Genomic DNA, 17,096 nt, shown 5'->3' on the forward strand with positions numbered 1-17,096 from the left:
ACTCATGCAGCATAAATGAGACATTCCATTTTTTCTGCGGACCGGTACGGTTACAACGATACCAAAATTCTTACATTTTTTTTTTAGGTTTTCCCACTTTTCTGCAATAAAAACCCTTTTTCTGGGTAATCTTTTTTTTTTTTTTCTAAATTGCTGCATTCAAAGTCCTGTAACTTTTTTATTTTTTGATGTATGGCACTCTATGAGGGCTTATTTTTTGCGAGACGAGCTGTAGATTTTATTGGTACCATTTTGGGGTACATACGGCTTTTTTGATCACTTTTATTGCGTTTTTAGTGAGGCAAAATGCTAAAAATTAGCATTTTGCCTCAGTTTTTTAGCGTTTTTTTTAGCCTTTTTTTCCGTGCACAGTCAAAAGCATGTGCAACTTATTGTACGCATCGTTACGGACGCGACAATACCAAATATGTGGGATTTTATTTTTTTTTTTACCTTTTTTAATGCTAATCTGAGAAAAAGCATTAAAAAATGTTTTTTTTACTTTTTTTTTTTTACATTTTTTTAAATTCTTTTTTTAATCTTTGTTTTTCTTACACTGTTTGTGTCCCTCTGAGGGACTTTAACCACTGCCCTGATGATCGCTGGTATAAGGCATGGCAGAGCTACTGCTCTGCCATGCCTTATCGCTTGTACAGCGATTATAGGCATAGGCAATACAGGACGCCAGTGTCTTGCGTCCTGTTGCCATGGTGACAGGCCAGGCTCTCGCGATGACATCGCGAGTTCCGGCCGGAGACACAGAGGGAGCCGCGCTCCCTCTGTGAACTCTTTCCCTGCCGCGATCTACTTAAGTTTACGCCCTGTTGCGGGAAGTACCAGGCTGCCAGGACGTAAACTTACGCCCTGCAGCGGGAACGGGTTAATTGATGGCCTATCTTGTCTTCATCTATATCAGATGACATTTTTGGGGGTCTGACTCTGCACCCCTGCTGATAAGCTGTTGGAAGGGGCCCCAACATTGTTTAAACTGCTCTTACATCACACATTTAGTTCTTGGATATTGCATCTTTGTTCTACAGGTCTGCTGTTGATGGCCTGTTCCAACGGTAGGCCATTCATTTTAAAGGGCCACTTCGATTAAAAGTCCTTTTTCCATCTCTGCCTCCTCACCTGATTGCCTGTCACACTCTTGATGTCTCCTCTGTGTACTACATCCACTTCCGTGCAGTGCAGCCCCCTTTCTGATGCATATCAGCCACTATTTTGATTGTGAGATTTTTATTTTATTTTTTAAACTTTTACTATCAGATGTATCCCATGATGCGGTAGCTATAGGCTGTGCCATTTCGCCTGTTGGAGGGATAGTTTAATTATCATTACCTTCTATATTCACCTAAATGAGCTACCATATCCAGTCAGGGGGACAGGTTGTGCTCTGCTACTTTATGATCATCATACGTTTGGCCTCCAACACACTAGTGCTTTTCTCATCCTAGTGTCGTAAGTAGAAAAAAAAACAGATGCATACCTGTAATACTCAATGAAGCAGTACACAATACCGCGTCTTATTTTATGCAGACGCGGACTGCATGAATCGCACATCGTATGTCCTATTCTTGAGTAAATCATGGATGGGAATTGGGACACATGCATGTCAATGCGTGGGCAGTGTGTGTATCTGACAGCACACGGGTAGGTGTCCGATGCACGTCTGTCGGAGGTCTGAGTGTGACCGTAGTGTCTCTCCTCCCCTCTAGGCAGTTTCAGTGTTAGGATTCCTGCAACAGCTATCACACACATTGATAAACTGACTAGTTTCAGACAGCATAAACCCAAGTAGATCTGAGCTGGTCAAAGTTGAGATCACATGACCATCTGAGGAGAAAGACAGGAGTTTTAGCTAGAAAGAAATAACTAACCAAGATAACACTAGCTCACATGTATATACTGGGGGGGCTAGTTGCATAATGAATGGGAAAAAAATCCCCAAAGTGGCCCTTTTTAAAGAAAAAATACCTTTTTAATTTTTACTATACAATTGATGATGTAGTTAACCCCTTTCTGACATCAACCATAAATGCATGGCAGATGTTGGTGCCATTTTATACAGTGTCCTTAGGAGCAAACTAGTGAACAGCTGAACTAAACAGTGTTGGGTCCCAGTTGATGGACACCCACCGATCAGCTTTTGATGACCTATCCTTTGGAGAGAGCACCATTTTTTAAGATTTAGAAAACGCCTTTAAAGGTGCATTCTCACGGGCGTATGCGTATTTCAGTCCATAAATACGCCAAGTATACATGGGACTAAATATGCTATGACAAACTTGTACACTTTTTAAAACAAATCCCATTGATTTTGTGCGTAAATACGCAGCGTGTTTCCTGGGGGTGGGGGGGTGTAGAGAGTAACGCAAAGCTTTACCTATACATGTCTTTCTTAAACACAGACCAAATGATGAATTTGTGATAGAGGAGGAAAGTGGCGGGAATGTGCAGGCTTGGATTAATCCATTTAAAAAGAAAAAGGATCCTCCGTTATCTACTAGACCAAAGGAAGATAAACCAAGAGCAACTCCTAGTAAGAGAAATTGTGCCTTTTTATTTATATTGCTATTTTATATATTGTGTACATATTCCACTGCGCTGTAAAGATCATCATCGTAATATAGTAATCCCTTAAAGGGGTTGTCTCGCGCCGAAACGGGTTTTTTTTTTTCCATAGGCCCCCAATGGATGTGTTAAAAAAAAATAATTTTTTATTACTTTCCCGAATCCCCGCTCTGCGACGTCTTCCTTCTTCTTTCTTCACCAAGATGGCCGCCGGGATCTTCACCCACGATGCACCGCGGATCTTCTCCCATGGTGCACCGTGGGCTCTGTGCGGTCCATTGCCGATTCCAGCCTCCTGATTGGCTGGAATCGGCACACGTGACGGGGCGGAGCTACGAGGACCAGCTCTCCGGCACGAGCGGCCCCATTCACCAGGAAGAAGACCGCACAGCGCAAGCGCGTCTAAAAAAGCAAGAAGACATCAGAATTAGACGGATCCATGGCGACGGGGACGCTAGCAACGGAGCAGGTAAGTGAATAACTTCTGTATGGCTCATAATTAATGCATGATGTATATTACAAAGTGCATTAATATGGACATACAGAAGTGTATAACCCCACTTGATGCCGCGAGACAACCCCTTTAATGATGCGCTTTTTTTCTTTTTTTGTATGTATTTGTCACCCCCCCCAATTAAAAAAAAAAATCATATCTCCTTTATTTATCCATTGACGTCGCTGTATGAGGGCTTGTTTTTTGCGGGACGAGTTGTATTTTTCAATGGTAATATTTAATGTACCGTATAATTTACTGAAAAACTTTTACAAAATTCTAAGTGGAGTAAAATGAAAAAAAAAAAAGACATTCCGACATCTTTTAGTGCATCTTGTTTCTACGGCACACAAACTGCAACAGAAATGACATGATAACTTGATTCTACGGGTCAGTATGATTACTATGATTCCAAACTTGTATATATTTTTTTTTTTTTCCATACACTTAATTTTTTAAAATTTATTTTCTGCCGCCATCTTTTGCGTGCAATAACTTTTTTATTTTTCTGTTGACGTAGTTGTGTGAGGGCTCATTTTTTTGCGGGATGTCCTGTAGTTTACGTTGCTACCGATTTCGGAATCCATATGACTTTTTGATAGCTTTTAAATGCCTTTTTTCTGGGAGACCGGGTGACTGAAAAAGCGTATTTCTAGCGTTCTTTTTTCGGACGATATTCACCTATGCAGGGTAAATAATGCGCTACTTTGATAGATCGGACGAGGCGATACCAAATATGTGTTTTTGTTTTAGGATTAAAATTTGGCAAAAGGGAGGTGATTTTAAATTTTTATCACTTTTAGCAATAAGTAAAACTTTATTTATCTTATGTTTTGTGGTTAGGGGGCGTAGGGGACCACAACATGTGATGTTTTGATCGCTCCTGCAGTATGATCGCTCCACAGCATTACATCATACTGCAATCTGACAGGCAGTCTATCAAGCCACTGAGTCATACACCAGTCTATCCTGCCTTGCAGCGATGTACGCATGACATGTGCCCCAGACAGCGCTACAGGCTGCACAGCAACTAAAAACAGCGACTGCGCTGCTGTTCTGAGCCGTAGCCGTGCGTCACATAGCAAAAGTATAGGCCCACGCAGCAGCTAAAAAACCAAGGCCGCGCAGCAGAGACAGGCACCCATCTCGTGCAGCGACACAAGGTCGCATGCCGGCAAATACGATAGCCGCGGCATGAACCTGACAGCGCTGATGCCAGAGACATGGCAACACTGTGGGGCATATGGCAGCACTGAGTCCCATGGCATGCTGTGACACCTGCCAGCGCTGTGACATCACATGGGCGCGGCGCCAGATTTAAAACGGCCGCACGGCGCCAACTTCAAAGGACGGGTAACTTTTACGGCCGTGCGGTTACAACACTCGACTACAATATGATTTCTGTATTGTGTCTTTTAAGAAAAAACAAATTCACTGGAAGCTGCCAGTAGTTTGAAGAGGAAATCTGAGAATGTGAAGTCATCGCTGAACAGTAACGACACACCCAAAAGGTTTGTTTTTTAACTTGTAATTCATATAAACTCTGATTTTAGCAGTATGTTGAAGGTACCACATTTTAAGGCTGGGATATTACATCGTGGTAGTGTCCTGTGCTGCAAAACTGGACGCGGGTAACTGCGACTGACTACCATGCAGTCATTGCGTTAATTGGTTGCACAGCACTCTACCACCGTGTGTGAACACCGCTTAAAAGAACTGGCAATAAACACAGCCAGGAGAATACTTTTATGTAATTACAGTTTGTTCATTTGCGGTTTATATGCTGCAGATTTTTTTTTTTTTTTGCGTGTAGAAAATCTGCATCATGGTACAGTACCAGAAAGGTTGGGGAGTTGGCCCCATGTCCCCCACTTCTTGTCACTGTTAGCTCACCAGCAGTGATCTCAGACTTATTGGAGAGGTTGTGCCACATTCTGCATTTATTTCAATGGGGCAGACAGAAATGGCCTAGTACAAGCGCTTGGCCACTTCAGTCAGCCGCATTGATGCCGTATGGAGTGGCACCGCACATACGTGACTGCCACTTCGCTCAATTTTCATGTTACTGTGGGGTTGCAGAAAGCCCACGGCAAAAGGTGGGGGTGCAGCAAGCCCACGACTAAAGTTTCAGGGGCCCAGGTACAAAAGTACAGTTGCCCCTCCCCCCCCCCCCCCTCCATCTGTACCCATAACCAGAGGTGTAACTTGGAAGATTTAGGGCCCCAATGCAAAAATCTGTAACAGAGCCCTCCAACTATAATGCATTATTTATAGTACTGGGCTTCCTATATGGAGAAGGGAGGCCTTATGGGCCCCTAAGGGTCCTGGGCCCGGGTGCAACTGCATCCCATATAGTTAACCACTGGCCCATGGTAAGGAAGGAGGGTGGAATCCCTATTCTCAGGTTTGGGGGAGGTTTTTTAGCAGGAAGATCCCTGCCCCCCTACCAATCAGACTTGTATCGCCTAAAGTTAACTGATAACAGGTCATCTACTGCACAATATACCGTATATAATTGACTATACACCCCCACTGTGGTGCCAACAAATACTACAGTTTGCCCCTTGAGCCTAAAACTGGCTAAACAATGTGTATTTTTATTGGTAGTAAATCTAGCACAAACGCTAAAGAGGTTGACAAAATAACTGTGTGCATGGCTTATCATCCCATAGTGTGGAGCTTTAACTACAGTTTACTTTCTCAAACGCAGGGTGGAAGATGTATTTCTGACAGAAGGAGAAAGCAGCAGTGCTTGGACTTCTCTTCCAAAGAAAAGGGTTTCTCTGTTATCTACTAGATCAAAGGACGATAAACTAAGAACAACCCCAAGTAAGACTATGAAATCATGTATTAATTCCATCCTGCTCTATGAGGAATTTATACATCATGAGTAGAGATGAGCGAGCACCCAAATGCTCGGGTCCGCGTTATTCGAGTCCAGCTTTTCGTAAAATTCGAGAGCTCTACTCGAGTAACGAACCCCATTGACTACAATGGGAGACTCGAGCATTTTTGCATGTGGGATGCCGAGTGCGTAGCTTTTTTTTTTTTTTCCCTAGGTTTCTTTCAATCCCTCCTCCCCCCCCCCCCCCCCGCAGCAGGGAGGAGCCAAAAACTGGGGCGGGGTCGAACACAGCTTAATGCTCGTTCGAGTAATGAGCACCATCGAGTACGCTAATACTCGAACGAGCATCAAGCTCAGCAGAGTATGTTCGCTCAACTCTAGTCATGAGTTTTCCAAGTTAATATTTTTTTTTCTGCTTTTCTCTAAGTAATACTTCCCATGTGTAAAAATGATACTTGTATACTCTTCTCTGCCGGCAGCCTGCAGCTCCAGCAGTGCGGCTCCATCCACCTACTCTGTTTATAGGCAGCATTCAGCCTGTTCATGGATAGGACTTCACAGGCTGCTGCAGCCAATCATTGATTTTAGCGCTCGAATACTGTAATTGACCGTAGCAGCCTGTGAAGTCCTGTACACGGTCTGACTACAGCTGTTAAACACCACATCAAAGAGAAGACCACATATGTGGCGCTGGAGCTGTGGGGACCTGGGAGAGGCGACTATTTAATTTTCTATAATTGAGGCACACATAGCAGAAATTTACAAACAAAAAAAAGAACTTTCACAACTTCTCAATGACTGATACATACATTCTTTGTCAACAAATTCCAGCATGCAGTTACATATCGGGCAGATATGCAAATGATTAGAGTTGTGGTGTGATGACCAGAGGCCCTGAACGTGGTGCCACCCTTGGCATTAAAAAGAAGACTCTGAGGCTCCTTGTGTGTAGTGACCTCTTTTTCCACTTGTGTAGATCTTGTTGACCACTAGACTCCTCTACAATACAAAGAGAGTTCGCCCATTTAGCAGTTTGAGAAGGGGGCTTGTTGGAATGCAAGAAGCTGGATGGTTGTACTGACAAATTGCCCACCACCGTTCTGATCAGACTGTTAGGAGGTGTTAGGACCCGTGGATGCATGACAACACACAAGGTGAACTGCCCTCAACGGACCACCAGTAGAGCGGATTGTCCGAACATCTGACAAGCTTGAGTGCCTCCAACTATTTTGTTGTCAGCCGTCCAGAGACAGGTGGCACCATCATTACAGGCCCCTGTGTTTGTTGGAACCACTTCCGGGTACTTGGCTGAAGGACATTTGGTCTCAAGGTGCTTATTACGTGTGCTGCTTTTGACACCCACCATCGCCTACGAATGCAGTGGTGTCATGAATGGCTGAACTGGACTGCGACAAATCCAGGTTTAGTTTGGATACTGACTACGTCTGTGTTCGTTTCTGGGGTGAGCCCTTCAATCCTACCTCTGCTGTAGAGCGGCACACTGCCCCCACTGCTGGTGTGATGGTCTGGGCACCATCACATATGACAGTCGGTCACCCCTAGTAGTTGTATGAGGGACATTGACAGCTCTGCAATGTGTTCAGGACATTCAGCAGCCACATGTGTTGATTCTCATGGCGGCTTCCAAGAGACCTTTTCCAGCAGGATAATGCTTCTCTGCACACTTGACATCACAGGAATGCCTCCACAACATTGCCACACTTCTGTGGCCTGCCAGGTTATCGTCAGTAGAACATGTATGGGACCATCTGGGATGACAGCTTCGGCAGCTTACGACTTTGCTCGCTCTAGTTCAGTGTTTCCGAGCCTTGGGGACCCCTTCGGTAGTGAGAGGACCCAGGGTGTCCCGGCCCATGTAGGTGGCCGGTGGAGCTGGAAGGCCTTCGTGGCTGGGATCAGGCCACACTAGCTCAGGCTGCAATCTTGTGGCAAACTGTGTCTTTGACAAAGCACGTACCCGCAGGCGCCGGCTATAGGAGTTGTACTCGCAAAGAACCATATTGAGCATCAGTAAACTTATTGAATAAAACAAAGTAATAATGCTATGAATGATTTAACCCCTTCAGTGGTGGGTTTCTTACCCCCCTGTCAGACCCACCAGGGCAGGTTTTTTAAATGGGACAATCATTTAATTTGAACTTATTTTCCAGTTGAGTTCCAAGAGACATAACTTTTTTTCATTTTTCCATTGACACGGCCATATGACGGCTTGTTTTTTGCGGGACAAGCTGTACTTTTTGATGGCATCATTTTTGGGTGTATATAATGTGTTGCATAACTTTTGTAAAATAAATTGTAGGGAGATTGGGGGAAAAAAAGAAATTCTGCCGTTTTGTTTTTTGGATTTCACTTTTAGAGCGTGCAGAATAAATAGTGTGATAACATTACTCTAGATTCCGGCGATACCTAGTTTATACCGTGTTTTTTTTGTTTCGCTATTTTTGTGCATTTAAAACATTTTTTTTTTCTTGAAGGTTTGCTTTTGTGTCACCACATTCCAAGAGCCGTATTCATTTTATTTTCCCATTGCCAGAGCTCTAGAAGGCCTTGTTTTTTGCGGGATGAACTCTAGTCTTCAGTTATATAAATTTTTAGGAACATGTAAAATTTTGATTGCTTTTTATTCCATTTTTTTCTAGTGGCAAGATTAACAAAATCTCTAATTCTGGCATGTTTTTTATTTTTCATTGCATTCTCTGAGCAGTATAAATAATATACTAAAGTAGTTCTTCAGGCCGGTACGATTATGCCAATACCAAATTGTTAGTTTTTTTTCTTTTTCGCTACTTTTTAACAGTTTAAAAAAGGAAAAAAAAAGAGATTATTTTCTCTCGTCTGTATCATTGGGGGACACAGCTCTGACCTTGGGGTATAGCTTCTGCCACTAGGAGGCGACACTAAGCATAAAAGTGTTAACTCCTTCCACTAGCTATACCTCCCCTGCAAGCATCATGCTAGTTCAGTTTTTAGCTTAGTGTCGTATTTTTTACGTGAAGTTTTTTCCAGATGACCAGGGACTAATGGGGAGGCAGGACTCTCCCTGTTAACAGGCCGAGGAGGGTGAACAGAGGAGAACTAACCTTCTGTTGTCTGCCCCGTCCCTCAGAAGACAAGGAGGCACGTTCAGGCCCTAACCTGAAGGGTATCCCCTCCCTTTAGGAAGGGAGGGGATACCCTTTCCTACGGTCCGGTATTCCCTCCCTTCCTAAAGGCAGGCGATGGTGGGGAGAAGCTCTGCTGGAGCTGGGAAGCCTCCCCCGTTTGTGTAGTAACTTGTGTTGTGCGGCTTGTGTTGCGCCGCCTGCGGCTTGTGGTTGCTCTACTCGCAGCTGGTGGTTGCTCTGCTCGCAGCTGGTGGTGACCGCCCGCGGCTTATGTTGTGCCGACCGTGGCAGGTACTAGTGTCCTGCTGCTGGTTTTCGTTGATGCCGATGCTGCAGCTTATGCTGGTGCGGGCCGCGGCTTGTGTTGTGCCGCCCGCAGCAGGGCTGTAATTAGCCGCCATACTGGCGGATGGATTGAGACGCCATGCGGCTCAGGTGTTATGGCGGCAGTGTGGGGCTGCCTCCTCTCTCTCTCCTCAGCGCAACCACGCGGTCGCCGGTCACCCAGCGCTGCCATGTTAACAGCGCCGCGACGTCCTAGCCCCCGCCGGCGGCTTGGACCACAGCACATGTCACCGCGCACCGCCACGCGGTCATGTGAACCTCGTGCTCCTCCTTTCTCCCCCACCGGTGTGGGCTGGCCGCCGCACGGCCGTAAAAGTTACCTGCCCTTTGAAGTTGGCGCCGTGCGGCCGTTTTAAATCTGGCGCCGCGCCCATGTGATGTCACAGCGCTGGCAGGTGTCACAGCATGCCATGGGACTCAGCGCTGCCATATGCCCCACAGTGTTGCCATGTCTCTGGCATCAGCTCTGCCAGGTTCCTGGCACAGCCATCCTATTTGCCGGCATGCGACCTTGTGTCGCTGCACGAGATGGGTGCCTGTCTCTGCTGCGCGGTCGCTGTTTTTATTTGCTGTGCAGCCTGTAGCGCTGTCTGGGACACATGTCCCGCGTACATCGCTGCAAGGCAGGATAGACTGGTGTATGACTCGCGTGTTTTGCCGCCGCCAGGCTTGGAGTGCAGGGCCGCCAGGCGGGTTTGTGGTGTAATTTGCCATTGAACAGCTTGTGTAGTTCGACACATACAGCTTGTGTTTAGGTCCGCCATAGGCTAGTGTATATTGCTATTGTGCGGTCCGTTTCGCCGTCATGCGGCGGTTCATGGCTATGCTGACCACTCCACTCCAAATGTGCCTAGCACCTCCCATCCTTCCACCTGGGGTTGCTGAAACCTGTGGTACCTCCCATATTGGATAGAGTACTCGCACAGGGATTTTCCGGACTCATCGCTCCCCATGTCCATTTCGGACTGGGTTGAGCCTACCCTATCGGTAGCTCCCTGTTGCACCTCCTGCAATTCCCTGCAGCCAGGCGTACCGCAGTGTCTGTCCAGGGTGACACGTGGACGGGGCCGGCCAGAGCCACATACTAAGTGCCCTCTCGCTACATACGAGATTACTTCCAGCAGAGAAGATCTCTTTTTACGGCCCAAGTACGTGAACTCTTCTCAGCATTACTCTGAGGCTTGCTGGGACCTGTGGTACCTTCCATACTGGCAAGAGCACTTTTGCGCAGGGATTCTCTGGACTCCTTGCTTCCCATGTCTGGCAAACATCGGGTTGAGTTTTGCCTGTCAGTAATCCCCTGCAGTTCCTGCAGCCAGACGTACCGCAGGGTCCGCGTCTAGAAGGACACACTGACAGGGGTGGCTAGAGCCACATATTATGTGCGCTTTCGCTACATATGAGATTACATCCAGCAGAGAAGATCTCGTCTTACAGACAATACTATGCGATCTCTAGTCAGTACTGGCACAGGGAGTCTCTGGACTCATCGCTCCCTGCACTGGATTGAGCCATGCCCCTTAGTAGCTCTTCTGCTGCCCTCGTACAGTTCCCTGCAAGCAAACGTACTGCAGTGTCCTTGTCCAGGATGACACGCGGACCGGCTAGAGCCACATACTAAGTGCGCTCTCGCTGCAGTACAAGATTATATCCAGACGGAGAATATCTCATTTTATGGATGACCGGGGTCAAGCTGATTGTCGGCAGTACTCCCGGCATGCTGAGACTTGTGGTACCTTCCATGCCTGAAGGAGCGCATGCACTGGTCTGAGGATTCCCCTCGGTAACTCTCCTCCTGCAGTTCCCTGCATCCAGTGTCCGTGTCCAAGATTACATGCGGAAAGGGGTCGGACTGAGCCACAGATCATGTGCGCTCATCGCGACAGTACTCCGGCCTTGATGGCGGGCTGGACCGGTTTGAGCCTAGCCTAACGGCTAGCTGCCTTGTTTTTACCTCTCCTGCTGTCACCTGCAGTCAGCCTACCGCAGAATCCGAGGCCAGCATGACACGTGGACGGGCCAGCCAAAGTCGCGTACAGTGGGTGATCTCGCTATGACACGAGATTTACATCCACCCAGAATAAGTCGTACTATGAACAAGATTGTCGAATGCCTGTGGGTGTTTTCTCCGGCCTTGCTGAGGCCTCTTTGGAACCTTCCAGATGGAAAGAGTACTATCACAGGAATTCTACGAACACTTCACGCCTCATCTCCGCTCTGTAGCGAGTGAGCTTGCGCACCAGATCTTTACCTGATTGCTAGCTCCCCGGGGATGGCCCCCAGCAGGCAACTTTAGGGTGATCTCTGATTACAGGAGAGCCACAGGCTGGGGCGGTATACTATGTGCGCTCCCGCCACGGATGGCTATGACATGCTGACCCACTGTGAGTCCGCTTCCTTTCGGGTGGTCTCGGAACTACGAGACATCTGGGGCTTCTTAGGAACCTGGACTCTTAGTTCTAGCAGCCATGTCCGTAGGACGTGGGTAGCCTGCGGGCATGATACCGCTTGAGACAGATTTCCCTGCTGGGTGCGGAACAGGCCACGTTTTTTCCTATATTGTGGATGGAGAAACAGTGGTCGTAAGGAGTACTCTGTAACCAGAGCAGTCTCTAATTGCGGATCGGATGTGGGGCGCTGATCCTCAGAAAAACTAGTCATGCTATTCCCTTGCGAGACGAATCGTATAGGGAAGTTAACAGTTCAACGGAGTTAAGGTGGACGGCTCCAGGCGCACGCTGCGATCCTCTTGCATTGTTCTCCCTGCATTATTGCTGACAGGAGACCGTGAAACAGTCTAATTTGTTTATTTTTTACAAAGTAAATGGAGAAAGGTAGTATTTTGCCTTTTTTTTCGAATTTTTTTTTTTTTACTATTAACCTTTTTTAAAATTTTTGTCCCTTTAGGGGACTTCCACAGGGACCCATGAGGACCCCCTGATCACATTGCGGGAGTCAGATTGTGACAGCCCTTTACATGCTGGAGTGGCATAGACCGCGGCATGTAAGGGGTTAAACAGCAGATATCGGAGGTTTTCTCTGTTCTCTGCTGTAAGAGCTGATGCTCGACTATCCTCTGACAGAGGGAGCCTCCTCTGTCAGCACTTTACATGCTGCTGTCGTACAGACCGTGGCATGTAAATGGTTAACACAGCAGAGGTCGGAGGTTTTCTCCGTTCTCTGCTGTAAGAGCTGGTACTTGGCTATCCTCTGACAGCCAAGCACCAGCTCTCCCTGCCACAGGGACAAATGGCTGGCTTCTGAAAAGCCGATGGTCTCCGTGGCAACCTGTAAACAAAGATGTGCAGGAGTTGGAAAAAAAGAAGCGGGAAGTTGCCAGCAGATCGGTTCTATCTTCCTGCTTCATTTTTTAAAGTCCTGCACTGCTCGGTGAGGGACTGTGCAGGCAGAGCACACTGCCACAGCTTATGGCATTGTGCTCTGCAGTTCCCATTGTGAAACAGTCCGGAAATCTTCCGGGCTATATCACTATAGGCAGTGCAGCTCGTCCTGGAAAATTTCCGGGCGTGCCACTGAAGTGGTTAATGTTTGGCTTGCAGATTTTTTTGTTTAAGTCCTCCTCTCAGGGCTACTGCCCATGGCTGGATTTCTTCCGCATGAAACACGGCGGAAATCTGCTGTGTTTCACCGCAGCTATTAGGTTCTATTGAACCTAGTAGTTCAATGTACACGCTGTGGAATCCCGCAGTGTGAAATTACCCGCGGCATGTCCTATTTGCAATGGGAATACGCGCGGACGGCTTCCATTGTAGTCAATGGAAGCCATCCGCCTTGCTATACTTCCGCATGAACACGTGGCCGGCGTGTCATGTGGGAGCTACGCAGCAGATCCGGAAGCGAGTATGGGGTCTTTGGGGAGGCGCTGTGACGGACTCCGCTGCGGTATTCCGCTTGTGGAGCCCTTCACGGCCCTGGGCATGAGCCCACTGAGTAATTGCGTGTCTTTTTAGGGCAGTAATACAGTCTGTCCAATAGTCCGGGCTTGGATGTTTTTCTTTGTTATTTAAACTTTACTAGTGTTTTCTCTTTATTCTACAAAAGAGGTAGTATATACAAAACATACAAACAGTATAAAACAAAAAGGGACAAAATGAGAGAAAATACCAGTCTACGTTGTTTCCAACAGTCCTGATATGCGAGCGGTATCGCAGGAAGATGATGAGCCGACGAGCGGTGTCACCCCATGAATCGTAAAGAACCCACTTGTTTTTTTAATACTTCCTCAGAACCACACCCCCGCAAACCTTTTTCTGACAAGGGCGGGTTGATTATATGCGTGGCTCATGTATAGGAAACCCCGATTTTAATATTTCTGCCATACTTCCCCGGGAGGCGCTCCAATGGGGAAGATATGGCTTTCATGTTTAACCTCCTATGGATAGATAAATTCCTAATATTAAATATGGTAGGGAAGAGATGATAGACTATGCCTATAGGAGGTTCTGGGGGTTGCATAGTGGCAGGAGTAACTGCGTCAGGTCTGCAGTGTCCTCCTGGTTCTGAAAACGTACCCAACGTTGAGCTGGAGACTTTTTGGGTTGACCCATAATCCCCAATATAAAACTCTCCTTTGATAAGGACATTAGCTAGGCACGGAGCAGAAATGCGCATGCCCGGGAATGACGTGATCACAGACATGCGCAGTGTGTTCATTTATTTTCTTAATTCTCCGCTCTGTTTAGAAGATGCTGCCCATACACAATGCATGTGTATGCACAGTGTTTGATGTGCAGCCTATACAAGGGCTTCGTATGATACGCAGAGACATAGTGCATGCTGCGATTTGTTTCTCCTGCATATCGATATGCAGTTTCCACATGCAGGTGTGAAAGGAAGAATGAAAGTCCATTGACTTTTATTGCCCCCATTCACTGCATGTTACACACGGGAAATGCGCGTGCGTAATATGCGGTGACAATACGCCCGTGTGAATGAGTCCTTAGCTTGAAGCTTGTACGAAGATATGCTGTGTATCTCTGTCTGGGACTTGATGGACTCTCTAAAAAGCCATGGATTTTTCACAGATGCCGAATGCTTTACTTTTTCTTACGGGCGAGAATCTTGTGCGACTCTTGGGCATTGTGTGACTCACAAAACTCGCACGAATATGAACTCCATTCTTTTGAATTGGGTTATTCACATGAGCGGCCTTTTGGGGGGGGGGGGGGGGGGGAGACCCCCCTCCAGACCCCCCTCCTTCCCACAGCATGTTCTGTCTTTTGGAGTTCTCGCCCATTGTTTGTTTTCAATGGGACCAGCGATGTGATGTTTGCCTTTTGAAATCTATTGGAAACCCTTGCAATCCTCTTAACGCGTGTGGAACACGCACTTGGGGATCTCAGTTTCGCAGAATTGATGCAAGGAGTTTTGGAATGCAAAACGCACGTTGGCAAGCGCAATATCGGACAGAGCTTCTTGATCCTACATCACGCTCGGCCATGCGAATCCGGCCGTATATGACATCTCTTCCTGCTGCCACTGTTTCTCTCTTGTGCGGAGTGGCTAAAGGTTAAAAGTAAAGACCTAAAGTCAAAGCTCACCTCCACATCTGACGTCTTGTTTTTGCTTTTCCAATTTTTCCTTAGCACTGATTGATCTCCGTATGGTGTAGAAGTGTCCTCAGTTCATGGCTATTTGATCTAGATGGCTATTTGTCCAACAATGTAAAGAATTTCAGGCAGCTTGAACTTGCTGAAAAAGCTTCTATACTTTTTTTTTTTTAATTAAAGTGTTTTTTATTAAACTTTTTTCACCTTTTACATATTATTAAAACATTTCTTACATAACTTTGGTTTCCCCCCCTTCCCTCCCCCCTCCCCCTCTCCCTCCCCCCCTAAGATCTCTCTCTGTGTTCAGTTCTTTGGGTAAAATGTCTCTAATTAAACAATGTGCTTTATCGTAGCCAATAGTAACAGTTCTTGTATTGCTTGTTTGTTTTCTTCTTTGGTCTTTTTGTTGCTTGTCCTCTTGCTGTTTTCTTTTACTGGTTCAGGGGTATTTTTTTGTTACATACCCGCACGGGGCGGCGCCATATCCTTTGCCCCTTGTCTGGTCTCTCTCTCTCCCATCCCTCCCTTCCCATCCTATCTCGTTGATCCTTACCGCTTTATTTTATTATGTAGCGAGTCTGTAAGTTATTCTACGTTTCCTAATAAACTCTGTATATATCAATTACATGCTTTGTTATGTCCTATTAGATCCTCGGTTTACTGGTGCTTCCCCACACGGCTCACCACTCCACTTATGCATTTGGTCCAGCACTGTTACTCTGGGCGTGTATCCATCTCAGCCAAATGTCCTGGTATTTTTGGCTGACCTTGCGCTTAGTATATATGCTCCTTTCCCACGGTAAAATTTGGTTGACCTTGTTTTTGAATTCTCCCAGCGTGGGTGGTTCTTTAGCTTCTATACTTTATTACACACAGCTCAATACTTCACGGCAGGGATGTGCCCACAAAGGACGCGTTTCGATCTTCACTTCAGATCTTGCTCATCTCCCTGCCGTGATGTATTGAGCTGTATTTAATAAAGTATAGAAGTTGTTTCAGCAAGTTCACGCTCCCTGAAATTCTTTACATTAAAGGTTAAAAGGACATTCCAGTTTTAGAAAATAAGGTCTATTCTGTATATAATGAAAAATATTACAATTTCCCAATATACTTTCTGTATGCATTCCTTGTGGCTTTTGTGGCATGCCTTTTACATAGTGAACTGCATCTGCTTTTTAGATTCCCCCCCCCCCCCCATAAACCTGTTTTTAGGGTTTGTATATTAAATGGGCTGAGGTTACAACAGTTGACTACAATATGGTTTCTTGATTATGTCTTTCAAGCAAAAACAAATTCATTGGAAGCGCCCAGTAGTTTGAAGAACAAACTTGAGAAGGTAAAGGAATCGCCTCCCGCTAATAGCGCCCCATCTGGAAGGTTTGTATTATGTTGCAAACTTGTGATTTGTATTTAAAAAAAAAAAATATATATATATATATATATATATATATATATATATATATATATATATATATATATATATATATATATATATATATATATTTTATCTCTTATATACTTGAGCATAAGCCGACCTGAGTCTGAGCCGAGACACCTAATTTTACCACAACGAGAATGGGGAAAATTAGGTGCCTCAAGTATAAGCCTAGCTAGACTAGGTAAAAACAAAAAAAAAAAAGGTGATGTCATTCACTGAATGGCTGTGAATGATTGAGCACCGGCTGTGATTGGCTGGCGCTCGATCCAATCGCGGTGCTTATTTGCTGATGGCGGGGGAATTCAGAGCCCCGTTTAGCAAAGAGAGATGACAGCGGAGAGGATTACAGAGCAGCTTGCCGAACCACTGGGGAGACCATCGTGGCTGCAAGGTGAGTCGGCTGAAAAAGTAGGCTTATACTCGAGTATATACTGTGTGTGTGTGTCTGTATGTATGTATGTATGTATTTATATGTATGTCATATATAATTTTTTTTTTTTCATAATATACGGTTTTAGCAGATATATATTGGAAGATGGAAGACTGGAAGATGAGTTTGTGATAGAGGAAGAAAGCAACTCTGAATGGATGTCTCCTTTTAAAATGAAAAAAGCTTCCCCTTTATCTACTAGATCAAAGGAAGATAAACCTACAGCAACTCCTAGTAAGAGAAATAATAGCTCTGGTATGTATTCATGTATAACTA

General features: G+C 45.8%; 1 protein-coding gene across 4 annotated transcripts in view; it reads left to right on the forward strand.

The window, feature by feature from the left end:
• The window catches only part of CENPC (centromere protein C), an 89,086-nt gene that overhangs the window by 19,672 nt on the left and 52,318 nt on the right, over positions 1 to 17,096 (forward strand). For 2 of the 4 annotated variants that reach the window (XM_066574293.1, XM_066574295.1), the window contains exons 8-12: positions 2,412 to 2,542; positions 4,488 to 4,578; positions 5,778 to 5,896; positions 16,236 to 16,329; positions 16,909 to 17,075. In XM_066574293.1, the coding sequence (XP_066430390.1) occupies positions 2,412 to 2,542; positions 4,488 to 4,578; positions 5,778 to 5,896; positions 16,236 to 16,329; positions 16,909 to 17,075 (602 nt within the window). The remainder of the gene's footprint in view (positions 1 to 2,411; positions 2,543 to 4,487; positions 4,579 to 5,777; positions 5,897 to 16,235; positions 16,330 to 16,908; positions 17,076 to 17,096) is intronic. The other 2 variants (XM_066574294.1, XM_066574296.1) reach the window with 2 other exon arrangements.

Source organism: Eleutherodactylus coqui, chromosome 7 (genome assembly GCF_035609145.1).
Source record: "Eleutherodactylus coqui strain aEleCoq1 chromosome 7, aEleCoq1.hap1, whole genome shotgun sequence".
NCBI lineage: Eukaryota > Metazoa > Chordata > Amphibia > Anura > Eleutherodactylidae > Eleutherodactylus > Eleutherodactylus coqui.